This window comes from Prosopis cineraria, unplaced genomic scaffold, assembly GCF_029017545.1.
Source record: "Prosopis cineraria cultivar Desert tree isolate PC_DT_omini unplaced genomic scaffold, ASM2901754v1 PC6, whole genome shotgun sequence".
NCBI lineage: Eukaryota > Viridiplantae > Streptophyta > Magnoliopsida > Fabales > Fabaceae > Prosopis > Prosopis cineraria.
Window position 1 is genome coordinate 18,277,425 of NW_026555337.1, and position 23,599 is coordinate 18,301,023.

A 23,599-nucleotide genomic window follows, 5' to 3' on the forward strand; every position below is an offset into this window, starting at 1 on the left:
ATCTTACGCACCCTTTTTAAAAGAGAAGGCTCCTTATTCATCATATTGTCATGTTGATTAATAAACTGAGTACTTTATATTTTTAGGATTTGGATATTCTTTGCAGAGGAAGCTCGTTGGATTCTATTTAAACCTTTGTAAATAATTAATTGAATTTGATGAATTGAGGTTAGCCAAATTTTGAAACATTTCATTGAAACAAAAAATAGTAATCTTTTCTATGAAATTAGAAATCACTAATCACATGAACAAAGGGCAGCAGCATAAATGAAGAACATAAGCCCAATGTTTAAGTTTCATAAGAAAAGCCAAAGAAACACCACTAAGAGTACAACAACAACAAACTTTATCCTATTAAGTGAAATTGGCTATATAAATTACACGAAGCCATTATACTCTATAATGCACTATTCACAAGAGAAGTAACAGGAGTGGTACAGCCGGAACTTCAACAGATTGACTGATCGAGTTAGGGTATAAGCACAATAGAACCTGTTGTCTTCCTACTTTCTAGATCTGCATGTGCTTTGGCTGCATCAGACAATGAGTATGTGTGATTGACTCTCACCTTCAACACTCCTGAAGCCACGTTAGCAAATACCTCTCCAGAAGCCTCCAATAGCTCATCCCGAGTTACAACATATTTAAATAAGGTTGGTCGAGTCAAGAAGAGCGATTTTGCAGCCAGTGCAGATAATGGGACTGGGTCAGGTATGCCTGAGGACTGCCCAAAACATACCATATACCCTCTCAGCTTTAAGCACGCCAATGATCCCTTCACAAAAAACCAAAATATTCCCTTTGATCAGAAATTTCCTTATGACACTTTTAAGATAGGCAGAGAAATTCTTGGATTAGACTCGGTGCATCATGTCATCCATGGTCAATTCAATAGAAGCATGACATTCATATTATATTAAATATAAATTGATTTTGACATTAATGACAATAGAGTGAGCAAATGCAAGAAATTAAATAGACATTCTGTTATAGAAATAAGGACACATAATATTTTATTCAATTAAATTAGTGAAATTTTATTGGATGGACCATGAATGACGTGGTGCACTGGATCCATCCAATAATTTCTACAACAGACATGCCATGTGGCAAAGTAAAAGGTGGCAAGTAACAACATCTAAGTTAATGGGTATGAACATAAAAGGTTTTTATATGTTCTTAGGGGCAAAGTCCATACAACTACACTAATCTATTTCTTTTTGAAGAGGGTGAATGTAAGAATCAATTCTATTAGCACTAAAATGATTATAGAAGTAAGGTCCTGTAATAATCCACAGTGAAAATCTAAAATTGGAAAAAACACAGTCATCTTGCCATGTTGGAATAGTAGAGGGAATAGTACAACCAAGATAATTCCAAAAGGATATAATCTTTTTACTTTTGTGTACGTACCCGTTAACTTAGATGTTACTTGTGACCTTTTGCTTTTCCAAAAGGATAGAATCTTCAAGAGTTGAGATTTATAATCCACCAAAAACAAAAAATATAATATGATATATAGTCACTAACTCTTCAAGATTCTATCATTTTGGAAAAGTAAAAGGTCACAAGTAACATCTAAGTTAACGGGTATGTACAGAAAAGGTTTTTATATGTTCTCAGGCAACATCCATACAATTAGACAAACTTATTTGTAGGATAAGCTGGCACCTATGACGGGAGATTGAATTGAGTGATACTTAAAATTTTTTCAAAAACTTAAAGAGTGAAAAGCTTTAGTATGAAGGACAAAGATGATGACACATGAGATTTATACTGGTTTAACCCCAAACTTAGCCTATGTCCAATTCTTAAGATCACTTTTGAAATTTTCAACTAGATCCACAAGCTTATGGGTGCTTGCCACCACAATACAATTCACAAGACTTAACTTATCTTAAATCAACCAACAAACTTTACTACAATCCAGCAAGTTATTACAAACACTTGAAAATTTAACTTTTCAAGATTTCAAAAGAATGACATAAACTTTTATAGAGAAACTCTCCTAAAGAGTGAATAAATTACAGTTGAAAGCTTATAAACTTATGAGAGCTTTTTCACAATTCTTTTCAAGAATGATGAATGAATGCTAAAATGATTAAGCACAATTTAAAAGCTTTTTGAATGCTCAGATAAAAATAAATTCGCTCAAGACTTAGAAGTTCTAATTCAAGTTTCAATTGTATCACATATATAGTTTTGACAGTTGACAGACTGTTGGAACAATGTTACTAATTGTAGGTGTAATTTCTTATGTGACCTGCTGAATCACATGTGAAATTGCTCTCAACATGTTCCAAATATGTGTATATGATAAATCATGCGTGAATCTCAAGGTGTCTCACACGTGGTTTTGTGTATATGAACATTCAATCCATTATGTGTGTAAAAACTCGCATGTGAACATCTTGCTCTCACACATGGTTTAGCTTACAAAAAACTAACATCAGTTCTATGTGACAAATCTTGCGTGCGAACATGTCATTACGCATGATTTTGCTTGCAGAAAGCTAATCCTAAATCTGTGTGACATAATTTGCACGGAACCAAAATGCTCTCACGCGTGAAATTGCTGGCAGAATGTCAAAGCCAATTCTTGTGAACAAAACTCTTATGGAAACAAAAAACCATCATGCTTAAAATAACTAGCTCCAGACTTAGTCCACTCGGGAGGATAAATCACAAATGGAACACAACTTTATTCATGGGTGAAATAGCAGGTAGTAAGACTCAAACTAGTATAGGTACATTTCACGCGTGGAAATGCAATGCACTCAAGCAAAATTTTTCATGATCAAGAAATATAAATATGTGAATCACGAATCATACAAGTGAGAAAGTTGAACTTGGCTAGGGATGGCTTAAGACTCAATTTAGCAATATGTGTTTAAATAACAAAAGACAAATCACGCGTGGCTACCATCAATCCTCACGCGTGAAATGGCCTATGGCACAATGTACTAAAACACAACTGCTAAAACTTGCACAAAGACCAGTGGCTAACTCAGATGATTTTGCACCCAGAAGCAAAGTTAAAGCATCACATAACACAAGTGACAATTCACACATGAATCACTCCATCACTCTTGCATGAAACGTCAGCTAGTGTGCCCAACATACTAAATCTTATGAATGACCATGCTGAACACACGTGATTCTGCAGTTTACAAGGATTTAGCTTCTATGAACAAGAAGTTTAGAATGATAAAACTTGCAAGCTTAAATGTACTTAGATGAGTCTTAATGTGTATAACCGCAACTAATTGAGCTAAATATGATGCATTCATTTTAATGATTATGAAATGTGATTAAGCTCTCAATTTTCACATTGAATCTAAAAGAATTTAAGTCACATATCCTAAAGTTCATCTTTTTTTGATTCTTCATGCACTCCAGGTTTTGTTCTTATCCATGATTCTTTATTAATCAGCACACATAACAAACACCTCTTCTCTTGGTTCTGTCATCATCAAAATACATAATCCAACATTATCTCTTTCTCATCATTTATAAATTAGGCAAAGAAAGTAATGTGTTTCATTTTTATACGATCTAGGAAGTAATTTAAAGATGGTGTTTAATCAGCTGTCCAGTTTTTTTTTTTTTTAGGGGGGGGGAATCAACATCCAACATTAGGCCAATCAAACCCTAATTTGCTTTCAATTCTTGAAGCTAAAGTGCGACAGAAGGAGCTCCAAAAGAATACGCTAATTTATGATGCTGCCATCATGCAAGAAACAACACTATTAATTTTTACTCAATCACTCAAATATCCAATAATAAAGTTTCCTTCCAATGAAAATTTGAATAACCATTTCAGTATCACTCTAAGAAGCATAGATATTGAGACAGATACAAGATATGGCACGACACTAATGCCGCAACAGACCCTGTATCATGTTTAAATGCGATTTGAAATGTTGTCTTGTATGATACAATATGACTCTAGATTTTTAAGTATCAATGCTTCATAGGTATTACCGGAAAGGTATAACACGTCATGATAATATTGGACCAAGAGAAAGAGGCCATGAGAGGAGGCATAAGGACAAGAGGAATTGCATGCTAGCAGGGATAGAAATTAATGCGTTCGCTTTTTCTTCTTTTTTTTCCTGGAGGATGGGTGGGGGCAGGATTGGAGGACAGAGTAATGGCCACAGCATGTTATCACGTGAAGGGTGCAAGGCTGGAGAAGGTTTTTGCATTTTGGCACCTTGACCTCTTGAAAACCCTGCAAGACTTTTTAAAGTTCTGCCGTTTGGACAGACTTCCTTGTTTTCTCTGTTTCAAAGGCACTCAAGTCTCACATGTCATTTAAATAAAACAAGAGTGCTGGAGGTTCCATCTGTATCCTTTGCTACATATAGCAGGAACCACAACACGAACTACTTTTCATTCACACGCAATTAGTCAGATGAGCATGGACAAGCAATTTTTGTCTCAGTCTGCTAGAGCATTTGAAAAATAGATGTGAGTATGTCTTTAATGATGCGGAAGTGAATGTGGAAAGAGGGGTGGAGCAGGCAATGGAGTTGGTGAATGAGTATTGGAGATCACTGCAGAAGAGGAAGGAAGAGAAAGGTTGGGAATTGAAAGTTTAAAATAGATGGAGCCTGCTACTATAGAAGGTTGGAAGGAGGTATAGGCTTGATATCCAGAGACGTTAAGGGGTTGTTTGTTTATGGGAGAGTTTAGGAGTGGTATCTAGCTCTTCCTTCATGACTGAATGACTGGCTGTCTGAAATGGCCAGATGGCAGCAGGATTGTGATTGAGATGAATTGTGAAGAATAATTCAAGAGACTATGCAGCAAAGATGTTTAACTATGGGAATGACAGTATAATGACATTTTGTGGGAATGCTTTCCTTTAATGAGGTCTGAGAGAGATTTCTCTCTGTCCAAGGCGTCAAGCCAGGGTACTAAAGCTGCCGCATGGATAGCAGCTCAAGCAATTAGGGGTTCAGCACGTCATGGACGGTCACAGACAGAACCACCAAACCCTTTGTTTTCTTTGTCGCTACAGGACCTTGCCCAAACAAGTGTTGCTGATAGATGAGGTTGCTGTCAAGGTGGGTGCTGGAAATGAAGACTTTTGTTTTAGTTTGATTTCTTCTTTATAGGTTGTGTGATAGATTTATTTTGTCTTGCGTGTTTCTGTTATAGTTTGTACTGAGAGGCTTTGATTTTCCCCTCTTCTTTGAATCTATTAGTGAGTGTAATATGGTTTTGAATATAAGTAAAATTGACTTGTCTTGGCTAAAAAAATGGAAAAGGAAAGGAACAAAAAATTGGACAAATATCAAATATTAAAATTTCATCTGAATTGAAAGTAGAACAATGGTTGGGCTATTACCTCAAATGTGTCCTTTCCTACAGAATCATAAACTACATCAACTCCATTGCCAGAGGTAACTTCATTGACACGAGCAACAAAGTCCTCTTCTGTATAGATTATAACATGACGGCATCCATCCTCCTTGGCTTGAACCGCCTTTTCCTTGTTTGACACAAGTCCTATAACAGTTGCACCAAGAGCATTTGCCCACTGGCACAATAGAGATCCAACTCCACCAGCTGCAGCATGAACAAGAACTGTGTGACCAGGTTCAACCTGTAATATCAATGTATCTCATATCATCAATAAAGCTGGGGCAAAATTATGAACAAGTACAAGGCCTTTGGAAAAAACATGCATTTCCAATAACAAGATATTACAGCCAGATATGAAAGTAGAAAACATCTGTAATTGGAGCAAAAATCTTATCAGGTAATTTAGTCAATCTCGTCACAACACATGAAGGAATCATTCAGAGTAGCTTATGAATATTGTTGAAGTACATTGATATGAAAATATTAGGAATTAGTTAGGGCAGGGGTATAAATGTTATTTCCTTGGGTCGTTACTGTTACTAATATTTAGCCTAATGGTCCAGCCCTATAAATACCCAAGTCCAGATGCACAGTGTTGTTGAAACTCATTTTAATAAATGTACTATTCAAAACGTCTCGTCTACTCGTCTCTATTCTCTCCTTCTCGTCTACCTATCTTTCTTCCTCTCTCTTCATCTCTTTCTATCCTAACAGTGGCATCAGAGCCAATCCTTCCTCCCTCATATGCCCGTCACTCGTTTGCAAACAAGGATAGCTGAAGAAACAGATGCAAGACTCATGATGGTTGAAAACCAGATTGAGGGGCTCACTGCCCAGATCGCAGAACTTGTTCGCACGGTAGAAGAGTCTCGAATTCATCACGAGATCGACTCCAACGAGGCAGAAGGACACCAGCGAAGAATTGAAGAAGGACACCAGCGACCAAGACAAGAACGAGAATATCAACCTCCTACCCGATTTACCAGTGGAGTTTCCAAGATTCCAGAGAGGAGATGTTCTTGGATGGCTCATGAAGTGTGATCAGTATTCCAGCTTGATAACACCCTAGATGCGTGGAAAGTCATGATGGCTAGTATTCATCTTGATGAGAAAGCCTTCCAATGGCATCAAAGCTTCATGCGCACCAGAAGGAGACGTGCGACTGGATGGGAAGAATACTCGGAAGCCATAAAGAATCGATTTGGACCCACTTATGAAGCACCCATGGCGGAACTGATGCGCTGCGACAGACAGGGAGCTTAGGAGATTACAATGATTCTTTTGATGAAATTGTATGTAAGCTAGACCTAACTGAGGAGTATCTGGTGCAGACCTATTTAGAGGGTTTAGAAGAAGAATATGCTGGGCCAGTGAGATTACTTAAGCCTACAACTGTTCAGGATGCAAGAAGTCTGGCCCGACTTCAAGAAATACACCTTCAGAGATCACTAGAAGCAACCACACGCCCAAGAAAGGCGTCCTACACACTGCAGAGCAATATCATGGCATCTACAGCCTCTTGGCGTTCTGTGAATACCTGGGCAACACCGAAACAGAGCTTCTCACGTGATGGGTCTCGCCAAAACATAACTAAAACAGCACGGCCAACCTCAGAATCCTCAGTCGTGCAAGGCTCAGCGTACAACACAGCAAAAGATTCACCTTCTTCTCGCCAATTTATTTCTGGGATTAAAATTCCCATAAAATTAACACCAGAGGAGGAGCCAGAACACAGAGCACAAAACCTCTGCTTTTATTGTCATAAAAAATTTTCTAGAGGCCATAATTGCCCTCAAAGACGCAAGATGTAATTGCAATTAATAGAGTTGGATGAAAATCTGGAGGAAGAGGAGATGGAACCTAACGAGACAGACCCTGATGAACGTGAAATTCCTCCTGAATGCCATCAAATTTCAATACATGCCATTGAGGGTGAAGTTAGTATGAATTCTATGAGACTTCAAGGATATGTGGGAAGAAGACCTATCCAAATTCTCATAGATAATGGAAGCAGCCATGATTTTCTCGATTATGACTTGGCAAAGAAGCTGGGTTGAAATGAAGAAGAAGGTGGATGGACTGATGTAGTGGTTGCAGGGCTGGAAAATTGAAAACATATGGAGTTTGGAAGGCATTTAAATGGAAAATGCAAGGAGAAGACTTTGGCCGAGACCTTAGGATAATGAACATACGCACTTACGATATTGTGTTGGGTTAGGAATGGCTTAAAAGCCTTCATTATGCCTTTTGGGATTATATTTCTGCTACTATGTATTTCTGGAATGATGGGAAAATGTGTGTTTTGCAGGCACAACCTCCATCAAAATGGCAAATGGTTGATTCTAGCAAGTTGGAAATTAAGAATGGAGACAGGTGCCAATTATTTCTACTCCAATTAGCAGAAAATAGTCAGTTTCAGAGTCAAATCCATGCTGTGCAACCAACAGAACCCATTCCAGAAGCTGTTGGTGACCTTTTGGAAGAATTTACTAGTCTTTTTGATGAACCTAAAGGTCTGCCCCCTTTTAGGAAGGGTCATAACCACCCTATTCTTTTACAAGAAGGGACAGATCCTATTAATCTCAAGCCTTATCGTTATTCTTTTGCCCAAAAGGACCTTATTGAGAAAATGGTGGGAGAGTTGCTAGCCACAGGCGTGATACAAGAGAGTAGCTCCCCTTTTGCTGCACCTATTGTATTGGTAAAAAAGAAGGATGGCTCATGGCGAATGTGTATCGACTACCATGAGCTTAATAAGAAGACAATCAAGAATAGATATCCTATTCCACTTGTGAAAGAATTATTGGATGAATTGAAGGAAGCTATATGGTTCACAAAGCTGGATTTGAGAGCAGGATACCATCAAATCCGAATGGAGCCTCAAGACACATTCAAAACAGCTTTCCGGTCACACTCAGGTCATTATGAGTGGTTGGTTATGCCATTTGGCTTAACCAATGCTCCAGCAACATTTCAGGGAGCAATGAACTCTATTTTTAGACCTTACTTACGCCACTTTGTTCTTGTTTTCTTTGACGACATTTTAGTTTATAGTTCAAATTTAAATCTGCATGTTCAGCATCTAAGACTGGTGTTTGAAATTTTGCAGAAAAATCATTATTTCATCAAGAGGAGCAAGTGTACATTTGCCAACAATAAGGTGGAATACTTGGGGCACGTTATTAGTAATGGAGTGGTGGCTACTGACCCTCAGAAAATTCAAGCTGTGGTAGATTGGCCTACACCAACTACTATTAAACAATTGAGGTCCTTTTTAAGGCTTTCCAAGTATTATAGAAGGTTTATAAAGGGGTATGGACAGATAATCAAACCCTTGACGGACCTTTTGAAGAAAAATGCATTCCAGTGGCATGAAGAAGCTGCTGCCACATTCAAGAAGATGAAACAAATACTTGTTTCAGCACCTGTTTTATCTCTCCCAGATTTCAATAAAGAGTTTGTAGTGGAAACGGATGCTTGTGGAAGGGGCATTGGGGCTGTCCTGCTCCAAGGAAATCAACCCACTGCATTTTTCAGCAAGGCTTTGGGTCCCAAACAGCTCCAGCTTGCAGTTTATGAGAAGGAATTATTGGCAGTTGTCCTAGCTGTTGAGCATTGGCATCAATACCTTGAAAGAAGAAGGTTTATTATCAAAACAGATCAGCAAAGCCTTCGATTTTTGTTGGGACAGAAGTTGAAGACCCCTTTTCAGATGTATTGGGTTACAAAGTTAATGGGGTATGGTTATGAAATTCATTATAAAAAAGGGAATGATAACACAGCTGCAGATGCTCTTTCTCGACTCTCACGACCTCAGTTACTTTAGATGACTCTAGATACATCATCTCCAGAATTATTACACAAGCTTGAGGAGAGTTGGGAGTTGGATCCAGATCTCAAGGGCCTTATTTCTGATTTACAAAGACAAAATGGCAGTATTAAAGCCTATTCTTGGGATGGCAAATTCCTTAGAAGAAATGGGAAGCTGGTGGTAGGAGAAAGTCCAGCCTTGAGGCAATTTATTCTAGAATGGTTACACGCCAGTGCTCAAGGGGGACACTCTGGAATACAAGCCACATATCAGAAAATCAAAGTGTTATTTTGGTGGAAGAAAATGTTACGAGATGTGCAGGATTTTGTCAAAAATTGTGACACTTGTGCCCGCTGTAAGTATGAGACAGTGGCAAGTCCAGGGTTGTTACAACCACTACCAATTCCAAGTAAGGTGTGGGAAAGTGTTACTATGGATTTCATCGAAGGGCTCCCTAAATCAAGTGGGAAGGAAGTCATTTGGGTTGTCGTGGATAGAATGAGCAAGTATGCCCATTTTATGGCCCTATCTCACCCATTTTCAGCTTCTACGTTAGCTCAAGCATTCTTGGATAATATATATAAATTGCATGGAGCCCGGTTGAAGTGATAAATGATAGGGATCCGGTGTTTATTAGTAATTTTTGGAAGGAGTTCCTCAAGGTGATTAGAGTGGAGCAAAAGCTTACTTCTTCCTACCATCCTCAAACCGATGGTCAATCCAAGGTGCTCAATCGGTGCTCAATCGGTGTTTGGAAACTTATCTACGTTGTATGTGTTGGGAGAATCCTAAAGAATGGGGTAAATGGTTATTACTTGCTGAGTGGTGGTATAATACTAGTTTCCATGCTTCCATTAAGGCTACTCCTTATGAATTACTTTATGGGCAGAAACCTCCTCTATATGTTCCTTATTCAGTTATTTGCCTAGATTAGCAATCGTTGAAGCTGTAGACAGGAGTTTTGAGGCAAGGGAACGCATGATTGGAGTATTAAGGCATCATTTGCATAGGGCAGCAAATTTAATGAAGCAAAGGGCTGATTTGAAAAGATCTGATCGAGAGTTTGAAGAAGGTCAATGGGTGTTTTTGAAATTACAACCTTATAGGCAAATCTCTATTACCTCTAGAAGCACTCAAAAGCTAGCACCAAGGTACTTTGGGCCTTATAAAGTGCTCGAGAGGATTGGGAAGGTTGCATACAGACTGGAATTACCTCCTAGTTCCAGAATTCATTCCACTTTTCATGTTTCTCTCCTCAAGTTATGCCCTAACCCATCAGTGAAGCAGCGACATCCGCCTGATGAATGGCCAGAAATCCCAGAAATGTTATTTCCTGAGAAGGTATTAAACAAGCGAGTGGGAAGGAAGAAAGGAAGGATTATTACTGAAGTGTTAGTTCAGTGGAAAGGCTTGCCAGATGAGGAAGCTACATGGCTGTCTCAGTTCAAATTTCAAAAACAGTTTCTAGATTTTCCTCTTTTTGATCCTTGAGGGCAAGGATGTTGGGGAGGGGAGTATTGGTATGAAAATATTAGGAATTAGTTAGGGCAGGGGTATAAATGTTATTTCCTTGGGTCGTTACTGTTACTAATATTTAGCCTAATGGTCCAGCCCTATAAATACCCAAGTCCAGATGCACAGTGTTGTTGAAACTCATTTTAATAAACGTACTATTCAGAACGTCTCGTCTACTCATCTCTATTCTCTCCTTCTCGTCTACCTATCTTTCTTATTCTCTCTTCATCTCTTTCTATCCTAACATACATCCTCAATTTAATCATAAAAAATAGTGATGCAACACACACTCTCTCTCTCTTCAACTGATGCAAACAAAGGGATTATGGGTGAGAGATATAGAAAATCCTATCCACTATGAAAGGACTAAACATGGATTGATAAATATTTTATTAAAGAGGTGATTGAATTGAGTATGTCATAACTGAATCACATCCCAACCAATCCTCAAGTGGCAGATGTGCTAACAAAGGCTACAACTTGAGTCAAATTTAAGGAGTTGGGCTCCAAGCTGGGCATGATTACCATACATTATCTACTCCTTAATTTGAAGGGAAGTGTTAGCTTGAGAATGGGCTTCCCATGTGAGAGATGATCACGTTATGTTATGTTCTTCAAGAAACTCAAATGGTTATTTATTGATTTGATTAGATTGTTCAGATTTATCTTTCTTTTTTTTTTTCTGCTGAGCTAACTTTCAAATACTAGTATTAGTTATGTATCTAGATTTGTAATCCATATATAAGAGGAGTTAGATTGGCTAACGGTTATTCCCAACATCTTTATCTGAGACCGCTCTTTATTTCTGTGAATAACAAATGAAAAGGGTGACCACAACCTGATGCACAAAAAAATAAAATACAAAAAACAAAAAACAAAAAAAGAAAAAAAGGGTAAACTAGTTGATACTAGAATTATCTTTGGAGGACTACAATGGGGTTTTACTCTAGGTAATTACATTTCATAACGCAATTGTTCACTAGGAAAAAAAGGGAATGTAAAATGAGAGGTCCTTGCTTAAGCTACAATGTCATTAGATAATATATAAACACACCTTGAAACAACGTCGGACTAGATAATGAGCAGTCATGCCCTTTAGTAAGATAGCTGCCCCAATAATTGGGTCAATAGAAGGAGGCACAGGGACTACTTTATCTGCAGGAAGAATCTGCTCTTCAGCATATGAGCCCATTGGTTGACCGGCATAAGCTACAACATCTCCAACCTGCCTACCAGTTAGCCCTGGACCCACAGCTGTCACAACCCCCACAGCTTCCATGCCTGCCACATTAAAGGGGGAGGGGGAATCCAATGTATGATATCTCAGTTTAGTCCTCAATAGAAAGTTATGAACCCCATTATCAAGAGCTGTCATGGATGTCTATTTCTTCTCAGACCAGAGGTCATTCATTCTTGTTCTTTTAAAAATAAAAAGAAGCACAATAATAAGTGTTGAGAATCAAAGTAGATATTGTATGATATTCGGGCTGACTAGATTATGATTAGAAAGATTAATATATATCTTTTGTAATAATTACTAATCATTCCTTTGTCTAGTATATACAATTATAAATAAGAAAACGGCAGCTCAGCATGCTCACTAACTACTTTTCCAATCTGTCTATTATTTTTACTTCTACAATAAGGAGGCAAGAGGGTTTGGGACACAAAGTAGATGAGGCAGGCACCCCAATAGATTATTATATTTTTAAGCCATTCAAGTAAAATATCACAAAATGACAATTAGAATAAATGTTAATATAATGTTTTTCATCAACAAGATATGTACATTAATTTAGTAGCAAAACTCCAATGCAGATATTTTTTTTTTCTTTTTTTATCTTCAAAATGCAATGATTAGATGTATTCGTAATTACTAGTCAGCAATCAGCATGCACTTCATAGTATTCTTCTTATCTTCACTCTTTTTCTGGGTCCCCCTCAACATGGCATTTCTTTCACTTTACAGGATAGATCCTTAATTACATATTCAGATAGAAAAGAAGGCTAGTTATAAGAAAGAGCGAGTAAGTAGAAGCCAGATAGAAGGGAGGCTTGATGGAATTAAGGTAATTACGTTCTTTGTTGGCCAGGTGATTATTGGGCCCCCTACTTTCAATCCCGCGCTCTCTCTCTCAAGGGTTCATAGTCATCTCAAGGCTTGTAGAACCACTTCCCCTTGGAAGAGTGAATAGGAGATTTGTGGAGAATTTAACCTCAAGAGTGAAATTTAAAAAAAAAAATCAAGATCAGATCAGAAATGGGCTTTCTCTAGCTTATAGCCTTGCAAATCAAAGTCATGTCTATGATAGGCTATGACTAACTCTCTTCCTTGCGAGTTGCCTAAGAATCCGGTAAGGTAGGCAAGAGCATTTCTTATATATGGTATAAGTGGCTTGGATCTGCCAAGAAAGATTTTTGCTAAAAGTGTGGAATATGAACACTGCTTTCATACTGCCTTTTTGTCTAATATTCATTTCTTTTCCCTTTTTAATGGTTAAACACTTCTTCAATGCAGCCTCCACCAATGATAAAAACAAATTAGCTCCCTAAAATCCAAAGATCAAGACCCGTCACCTTTCATACTTTCTCAGACATTTGTGTGTGTGTGTGTGTGTGTGTGTGTGTGTGAAAAGACATTGGCAAGCATAAACATCAAAAAGATCCTGAAAACAATTAGATATGTCTTTTAACAAACATGAGCTAGAACTCCACAAGTTAGCAATCAAGGTAAACAATGAAAGTAGACAAGTGTCACTGTCCTGCTGCATCCACCACAATGGACGATTTCTAATTCAATTTTAAGAAAGGAATACATTTTCAAGCCAATTAGATTACTAGTGTTGGCTTTGTATAACTTCAACATAAAATCAAGCATTTAAACATTAGAAGTAATTAAATGACTTTAAAAATTTAACAATCAGATTTAAATTATCATTACAGCATTCCCTATGGGGAGTGTAATGGAACTAGGTTCTGAAAAGTTCTCCACTATCCAGGGAAAACAAATTAAATAAACTGTCACCATAAAACCATATATTAAAGGCCTTTATCTCTTTGCTAATATCAAGAGATTCAAGTGATAAACTAGCTGTCATGACACCTATATATGTACATATTCTCTATTAATAAATTCATGTAAGAGTATTATTCTAAACTCTGAATTTCTACAAATACTAAGTAGGATCCTGACCGAGCATAATACCAAGCCACCGCCAGCATTATGGAACAAGAAGTTTCTTCTATCCATCTTTTTTTCCTTTCCTTTTCATGAAGACTAGTGAAGACTAGAAATATTAAATGGCTGAACAATCCCACAAAAATAAAATTGGACTAGCAAACCTGGAGTGAAGGGCAATGATGGTGCTTTGTAAACTCCATTCCGAAAGTAGATATCAATAAAGTTAACACCAACTGCTTTGTTCCTCACACGAACCTCACCTTCTTTTGGTTCTCCAATTTCCACATCATCCCACTTTAGGACCTACCAGCATTATGCATCACCAACGTATTAAATGGAAGTAAGACAAAGAAGCATGTGGGATACAATTTTGCTAAACAAGAACAATTTAAGAATGTGTGTACGAAAAGAAACATTTAATGAAAAAACAACCATAATTGCTTAGCAAAATTATTCATACATTTACAGAGTTAGACTGTTTACATGAATGAAATACTGAAAAGATTCTTGCTTCTTTTTTGTCTTAACAAAAGATGACCTAATTCTAGTTATAAATGGAATACCATCGAATTTATAAAAAAAAAAAAGAAAGAAAGAAAGAAAAAGTATAAAAATCACAGGAGAGAATACTGAAACAGACATAATATGAAAGGAGAAAATAACATAATGGAAGATTGAAGTAACATGATAAGTAAGAGATTGTCAAGTGAAAAAATTTTACAAACCCTTCAATAATTATTACCTTCTCCAACAGTTCAATGAAACCCATGACAGAAGAAAAACTCAAATTAGAACCTTTACTATTCTGTAAACATAAATAGAATAGGAATTAACCATGTTCAGTTATGTAGATTAGTGACCGTTATGTTTAGCTACTATAAATAGGACCCTAAAGCAGAATAGTCGTTATGTTATGCCTATTGACATGTTAGAACTATCTAAACTTTTCATTGGTCTGAAGAGGCTACTGCAAAATTCAAAAAGTTAAAAGAAACGCTGGTTTCAGCACTTGTTTTAGCACTTTCAGATTTTAATAAGGTGTTTATAGTAGAAATGAATGCTTATGCTTGTGGGACAGGTGTTGGAGTTGTTCTTGAACAAGATAATCAGTCCATTGCATTTTTCAGCAAGTCTTTAGGTCCAAAAGCTTCAGCTTTCGGCTTATGAAAAAGAATTACTAACTGTGGTGCTAGTGATGGAGCATTGGCATCAGTATTTAGAAAGAAAAATTCATTATCATAACAGACCAATAGAGCCTTGGATTTCTTCCAGGGCAGAAGTTGAGGACATCCTTTCAAATGTATTGGGTTGCCAAGTTAATGGGTTATGATTATGAGAAAAAGGACAATGATAAAACTGCAGTTGATGTTCTTTCTCAACTTTAAGGGTCTCAACCGTTGCAAATCACCCTAGATGCTACAGTTTGTTTGTTTTCTGTTTTTAAAAACTGTTTTTTGTTTTTGAAAACTGAAAAATTTAAAAATTATTTGGATTAGTGTTTTTGATTTAATTGTTTTCAAAACTATTTTCATCTTTTTGTTTTTAAACAACAAAAAATAGAAACAAGTTCAAGTTGTTTTTGTTTTATTCTTCTTATTTTCAAAATACACTACATTTGATTATTAAAAATTACAGTTACATGACCAATTTCTATACAAAATCACCATCATTAATTGCCCATAACCATTACTATCTATCTATTTTTTTAATTCTAAAACTATTTTTAAATTAACTTAACCAAACGGACTTTTATTTTGTTTTCTCATGAAAAACAATTTTGAAAACTGCATTATAAAATAGCTTTTAAAAACAAAAAATGAAAATAGAAACCAAATAGGCCCTACATCTCAAGAATTATTGTAAAAGATTGAAGAAAGTTGGGAAGTAGATAAAGATTTAAATGCAAAGTGGGAGCACTAAAGCTTATACTTTGGGATGGTGAGTTTTTGAGAAAGAAGGCCTTCCTAAATCTGGAGGATGCCATATGTGTTATCATTGCCAGAATGAGAAAATATGCTCATGTCTTGCCACTTTCTCACGCATATACAGCTACTACCCTCGCATAGAAATTCATCGATCACATCTATAAATTACTTTGTGCATCTGTTGAGATTACAAGTGAGAGAAACCCTGTGCTTGTTAGCAACTTTTGGAGAGAATTATTAAGGATTTTGGGCGTCAATTAGAAGTTATCTTCAGCCTAGTAGCCACAAACTGATAGGCAATCAATGTGCTCAATAGATGGCTGGAGACATAACCAAGGTTTATGTGTTGGGAGACAACTGAGGAGAGGAGCAAGTGGTTTTTGCAAGTTAAATGGTGGTACAGTACAACCTTCTATAAAGCAATAACAGCTACTCTTTATGAGCCATTATATGGTCAAAAGCCTCCACTGAATGTTCCTTATTTACCTAAAGAAGCTATTGTCGAGGCTGCGGATCGAAGTTTTGCAGCAAGAGAGGAAATTTTGGCTATCTTAAAGCACAACCTTCATAGGGCAGCCAACTAGATGAACCAAACCAAAAAGCGGATATAAAGGGAGCAGATAGGGATTCTGAAGTAGGACAGTTGGTGTTTATCAAATTACAGTCTTATAGGCAAATTTCTACTGCTACAAGAAGCTCATAGAAAACTTGCACCAAGGTATTTTGGATCATATAGAATTAAAGAGAGAGAAGGTGTCCAGTAGCCTACAAGCTGGAGCTACCTCAAGAGCCACGAATGCATCCTTTTTTTCATGTATCATCCGTGAAACTCTGTCCAGATCCAACAGTTAAGTAACTACATTTCCCTATTGAGTGGCCAACAACACCAACACACTCAGAACCAGAAACTATCTGAATATGATCGGGAAGATGCAAAGGAAGGATTATCAGAGGTTTTAGTGCAGTGGAAGGGCCTACCAAATGAAGAGGAAACTTGGGTTCCTCCATATCAATTTCAGCAGCAGTTTCCTAAGTCTAAAATTCCAAACCCTTAAAGACAAGGGTCTTTTTTTTTTTTGAGCAAAAGAGACAAGGGTCTTTTAAGGAAGGGATATCGTTCTGTAAATATAAATAGAATAGGAATTAGTTTTGTTCAGTTATGTAGATTAGTGACCGTTAAGTTTAGTCAGTACAAATAGGACCCCAGAGCAGAATAGTCGTTATGTCTGTTGACAGATTATAAGCATCTGAATTATTCTTCTGCTTTTCTCTCTTTCTCCTCTCCCCCCGCCCCTTTCTCTTCTTACCTACTACCTACATCATTTACTCATCAGATAAGTCGACAGGTGCATCTTCAGATAAATTGAGGAAGGAAAACAAGCATATACTCGAGCACATTGTTTGCTAAAGAAGAACCAAGTACTTCTAAATTTGCTCCACAGACCAAAGGAGCTAAATGTAATTAAAATTTGTTGTGAAAAAGATAAAATTAGCCCTGATATTTTTTCAAAAAAAAATACCTGCCTACGCTATCGCAGCCGGCTCCGATGACAATTAAAATTTGGTAAAGGGGGTTCAATAGAAAGATTAGTTGTCACTAAGCAAACAATATATATCAACTTAGTCTTATATGTATGTATGTATGTATGTATTTATTATCAACTTAGTTTTCACCGTGTTTTCACCGAGCTTAACTCAAATATACAATATATAATATATCAACTTAGTTTTCACCGAGCTAAACTCAAACAAAACGTTTACTTTTTAAAGGGGAAAAAATTTAAAATGCAGGTGGTGTCACACTATTGACTATATACATTTAAGAAAGAACGATCAATAAACAAACGAGTTAAGTGGAGAAACCTCATGTCCTCCAAGCTCATGAACTCTGATAGCTTTGACCATTTTCGGCGGCGAAAGAGAAGCTTCTGTTGTAAGCGTTCCGAGAGATGGTTTTACGGCGCCGGAAACCGATAAAATTAAAGACCCAGATGATGAGTGGAGGTAAAGGCTATTTGAATGTCTCAGATTCTGCGAAACAAATTTGGAATGTCGAGGAAAGTTGCTCTTGGGAATCGGCTTTGCAGGTGAAGTTGGTGGAAGAAGAAGCGGAACTGGCAGTGGCATTCGGTGGTTCTGGAATTTTATAGGTCTGGAAAATGACATTTTCTGCTAAACAAATTAATGTTGAGACATCAACCGGCCGTTCGTTTGGTGTCAAGCGTGTTCGATTACGATCATCAAGGGCTTTTGAAGCAATTTGCTCCCAGAGTAAAATAATCAAATTTTACTTTCAATAAAATAATTATTTATTTTTAAATTCATATTATTTTTTATATTTATATTTATTTAATAAAAATAAAATAAATTTTATTTTATTAAAAATAAATATATAATAATTTATTTATTTAGTAGAGTTGCTTTAAAAAAAATAAAAATTATATTGTGAAATACAAAAAATGGTTTATACTTTTTTAATAAAAAGAGTATTTATTATTGTATAGAAAGTTTATTGATGTTACTGATTATTTATATGGTTGAAATTTGTCTTATATATAGTATAAAAAAGAAATTTGTGTAATATTATCATTATATAAAAATGATGGTTTTTAAATATTAATGTGTTTTTAAAATATATTTATACTCCAAAAATAGTAAAATAAAAAGAGAGTATTTCCTCTATTCAAAAATATAAGACATTTTTTTAGAAATTGAATGTTAAAAAATATAAAGTATTTTTAGTTTTTAATATATAATCATTGTCTTTTTTAAAAAAATATTCATATTAATAATAAGTTTATATTTATTGTAGGGTGTTTAATAAGGGTAAATATAAAAAAATAGGATTATTTTAAAAGGAGATAACAATTTTATTGGGTGTGAGATTCGATTAAAAATATTTTATATTTTTTAATAAAAAGAGTTTGTTTTTTATAATTCAATTAGGGTAAATTACTAAAAGGAATACCCTTCACGCTTATTAAGATTAAATATAATATAATAGCCCTTCTAGGCTTCATTAACTAGCTACTTAGGGTGTAACAAGCTATTTAGTGGCACATGCAAAACATAGGAGGATCATTTTTTTTTTTTGAAAACAACATCTCTTTTTATTTTTTTCTTATCCTTCTTTTTCATAATGTGGTACCTAGCTTGCTCCTTGTTCCTTATTGTTTAAATATGTGCAAAAGTGAATTACAACTGAAAACTATATCAAACTAACTTGAGTTTGATCTATTCAGTTTTAAAATTCAATTAATTTTTTTCATAAAAAATGATTTGGTTTGAGCTGAAAACAAAAAAAAACCATACAGATGGAACCCACCAAAATAAATTATTTTTATTTAAAACCCAAAATTTATGACAGTTAATTTCTCAACAAATTATTCTAAAAAGTAAGTTATAAATATTGATTCAAATAATTACAAACAGTAGTTCCAATTGCAAACTAAGATTTATATTTAAAATTTAAATGTTGTCTTTGTAGTTAAAACTCTGAATTTATGACGATCTAAATTAATATTTATATTTGATTATTTTCAAAAAAAAAATTAGGAATCCAACTATCATAATTTCTGAGTTTTAGAACTTTAATGTCATTCTCCCAACTCTAGCCCAACGCATTTGGCCCATTTGATATTCTTTGTTTTTTATTCTCACTTGGTGCATGAATCACCCTTGCTTCTCCATTCTCATCGGTGTAATGATAGTCAAATCACTTTGGCTTCTCCATTCTCATCGACGTAACATCCTTCCTCTATGGAATGTCCTTTAGGACTATTTTTTAAGGCCTAGGACAGGTTGAGGATGAGCTTAGAGCCATTAGGAGGGTTTGTGAGTAAAAACAAGCTAAGGTAGGATTTGATAGGAGTTACGGATAGAATGCCTCTACCACAAATAAGGTTCCCTAGGCTATCATGCCCAAGATAAGAGGGTTGGATAGTATAAAATCCTATAAATTTAATTAAGGTTAATTTGGTAATTAAGGATAAATTGATAATTTAAGTGTTAACTTGGTAGAGAATGATGGACGGATAACTATTGGGTGTATTAGACCTTACTTGAGGCTTAGAATTGAACCTTATAAGGGGTCAACCTAAGGAGATGTAACATCCTGAAAGTTTAATTCCAAATCAATTAAGTTAATAAGGGGTAATTGAGCAAATTTAATAGTATTTGGGTTTGAGGATAGTTAAAGAGGGCTAATATAACCTTTACATCAGGTTTGAAAAAGGTATTGGGCTATCTAAGCCTAATTGAAGAGACAAAATTGGGGAAGCCTTCTTTATACCATTTGCCGCAATGGATGTTGTATACATTACGACGGATGGCATGAGATCTAACTTCATAATAGTGATTTTGGTTTGAAAATTAGGCAAAAACCAGAGGAGAACAATAGTGCTTGAGAATGCTCTACTAGGGCAAGATTAGTGGCCATTTTGAGGAGGTTTAGGGCTTCTAACTTTAAGGTAATAGTCTATCCTCCTCTCTATTTCATTTTTGAGTTAGGGTTTATAGTAGGAGGATGATTTTTGAACATATAAGGCATTAGTTTTGAACTAGTGACTTAATTGGAGTTAGTGAAAGTTGTTTAAGTTATCTAAACCTATGGATGGTGGTTTTAAGAATCCACAAGAATGGCTGTCATTTATGGATGAATTTGTGCATTAAAGTGTTATAAATATGAGAGATGATGTTGTTGGAGCTAATGGAATTTAATCCACCTAATGGGTGCAAGTAAATACAAAAGGTTGAGAGTTTCTGGTGACTAAAGTGTTGAAATTGAAAACTAGAAGTACGTTTACAATTATATTAATAGTGATTGGCATGATTAATTATAGATTAATTGTCTTGTGCACCATCCAAGCTTGATAATAGTTTTAGAAGTGAGTTAGCATTAAGGAGTAAACATTTGACCTTTCAAAGTTTTGGAATAACTAGAGAAAATTTAGTTTGAGTATTTATTTATTAATTGATTGTAGAGTTTTAGAAACTTGTTTTTGAATATATGAAAATCACTTTTCATAACTACTATAATATGAACTATGTTCGAAAATAGTGAATTGCAAGTGTGGCTTAGAATTTGATAATTGATGTGAGTATTGGTAAATCAAGATTTGATGAAGTGTATAATAGCTTTAGAACTGAGTTAACATTAACGAGTAAACATTTGACCTTTCAAAGCTTTGGGGTAAAAGAAGAAAATTTAATTTGTGTATTTATTTATTAATTGATTATAAAGTTTTAGAAACTTGTTTTTGAATATATGAAAATCACTTTTCATAACTATTATAATATGAATTTTCAAAAATAGTGAATTGCAAGTGTGGCTTAGAATTTGGTAATTGATGTGAGTATTGGTAAATCAAGATTTGATGAAGTATATGTAAATGAATTTTGAAGATTTTTAATATGTGATTATGTGAAAAGTATATGTGTAAATTAATGATGCTTCTCGACTTTGTGATATTGGAATTACTACTATAGAAAAGGCTTTTCATGTCACTTTTTTAGGGCATTTCACATTGCTATTATGGGAGACATTAATCTGGTGACTTAAAAAGTTATCTAATCCACGTCACATTTTTTAATGATGTGAATAAGATTAACGATATCACTTTTTCAAAAAGAGAGACATAGTTCACCTAAACTACTTCCTATTTTATAAAAAGTGATATTGTATGTGTATTTTTTTTAAATATGTATTTTGCATTTTCTTCATAGCCAAATTGAACCTGTCAAATTATCACAACAACAACAGCCCAACATATACATAGCCTGTAATATCCTCCTCCTTCTAACTCATAATTAACTCCAAATTCCTAAGTAACAAGGAAATGATATTAAGCTAGTTAACATAATACCAAGTTTCAAGTAGTTAGAAAAGTTGGGATCCCAAGTTCACAAAACTAAAATCATTTTCAAGGTCCTCCAAATGGACAAATCAAAGTTCATAATTATGCGGAAGCATGGAATTATTTCAAATATAAGTGCATTTGTTAAAGAGTATGAAAACAATAAAATTTTAAAAAGTTTTGGGGGTTGCACCACGTCTCGTCAAACATGCACCGCGGCATGTTCGCCTCTATGACATGTGCCGCAGCTCGTGCCAAATGCGTCGTGGTGCAATTGCATGAAGTTTGACAATAAATTCTGCTGTCAATTTGATAGCTTTTGGGGCAACTTCCTATGCGCCCGATTATGACGTCTGATTAATGTAAACTAGGTATCTACGGAAAGCTCTTTTTAAGATCTAGCTAATGACTTTAGTTTCATAATCAAATTATTTCTCAATCAAAATTTGGAAACTCTTTTTAAGACTTATACTTTTTCAACACATTTTACAAAACCAAGTGTCTAATCCATTTGCCAAAAGCCAATAGCCATTAACACCAATTTGACCACATGTAAAACATCAAAATTGATTCATGCAAGGCACCATATCACCTTAAATACTCACATCAAATTTTCACTACTCAATCTCTTAATCTCAAAAACATATAAAGGGCAATTTCAAGCACATTTTCATCAAGTAATCTATGATCAACATTTAATACACTCTATTCTTACTTACATTAGTATTTTAACCCTATCATATTCACATATGACATATATCATAAACTCACTCCCTAGGGACCAAAATACACTTATAATTCACAAATCACATAATGTAAGTAAGGGTCAAAATGGGCTATCCCCAGTTAGCAATTGAAATTGTCAAATACACATAATGACTCCAAAACAAAGAGGCATACAAATTAGGATTACAATCCTACACCTCTGGGTGCTTCCTTCTTTTCAAATTTCTTGAGCTATTCTCTATAATATTAAAGATAGTGGGGTGAGTACAACTACCAATAACTAAGGTTTGATTAACCCATACTAATGTATGTCAATTAGTTTAAATGTAAGTGACAAATAATATTAATAGCCCAAACCAGGTAAAACGTTTGAGAGTATAAATTCACACTTCCAAGCATAATAACACATACTTAGGAAATAAAGCTTATCAATAATTTTCATATCCCAGAAAGTTTATTACACAATACAATCACAAATACTCAGGAGTGATTAAGACTCAATTCATAAATGTTTTCATTAAGGTCATAATACAAACAACCATATCCTCTTACTCATTATATGCATGATCGCACCTCCCTTATATCCTTTTTATTCCTTTGACATGAAACCATGAGCTATAGCATAATGCGATAGTCTATAATTCATGACTTCTCTAGCTTAAACTCTTGTGAGGAGATTACTTGGCCAAAGCACACCTAACTCACATCTGAAACATTAATTCCCCTATTTCTCACAATATGGGGTGTCATATACCCTAAATTAGATTCCCCATTGAACTAGTGGATAACTAATTAAGGTTTAAGTCCCTTACTGAAGCAGTGGGACATTCCCTCATTAAACAAGTAGGACAATATGAATATAATCAATTCGGGGAAGCCATCACTCGGATGGGAGCCCTACCACGTGAATTTAATTCTTTACTCCTCTTCCTAAGTGAACTCCCGCCTCTCAAGATCATGTCATGCATATTCATGCAATAATTCACATTTCACACAATTCATAGAACTTCAAATAACCAATTTCATTAAACTCCACCATTTTACAAATCAATCGACTCCTTAAACACATTTTCATGGAACTTCAAATCAAATGAGTTATTGAACTCTAAATTTTAAAATCATTATACCTCACACATTCACAATCATTGAACTCCACTAATTTGAACATCATTGAACTCCTCATAAACAAGAATTCATGGTACTTCACTAATCA

General features: G+C 35.3%; 1 protein-coding gene across 1 annotated transcript; it reads right to left on the minus strand.

Moving 5' to 3' along the window:
* Window positions 1-264: 264 nt before the first annotated feature.
* Window positions 265-18,027, minus strand: LOC129313124 (uncharacterized). Its single transcript, XM_054956029.1, has 5 exons — window positions 17,669-18,027; window positions 14,042-14,183; window positions 11,754-11,980; window positions 5,357-5,614; window positions 265-775 (listed from the first exon to the last, which is right to left on the minus strand). The coding sequence occupies exons 1-5, from the start codon at window positions 17,969-17,971 to the stop codon at window positions 470-472; spliced, it is 1,236 nt and encodes a 411-aa protein (XP_054812004.1). The 5' UTR covers window positions 17,972-18,027; the 3' UTR covers window positions 265-469.
* Between the last annotated feature and the right edge of the window lie 5,572 nt (window positions 18,028-23,599).

Bases quoted from the DNA above. Each gene is read 5' to 3' on its own strand.
- LOC129313124 (XM_054956029.1), bottom strand. From the start codon at position 17,971: ATGTCATTTTCCAGACCTATAAAATTCCAGAACCACCGAATGCCACTG. The intron at 11,981-14,041 runs GTTTGCTAGTCC...TTAATGTGGCAG, and splicing joins ATCATTGCCCTTCACTCCAG to GCATGGAAGCTGTGGGGGTT. The intron at 776-5,356 runs GTAATAGCCCAA...TTTTTTGTGAAG, and splicing joins TAGGAAAGGACACATTTGAG to GGATCATTGGCGTGCTTAAA.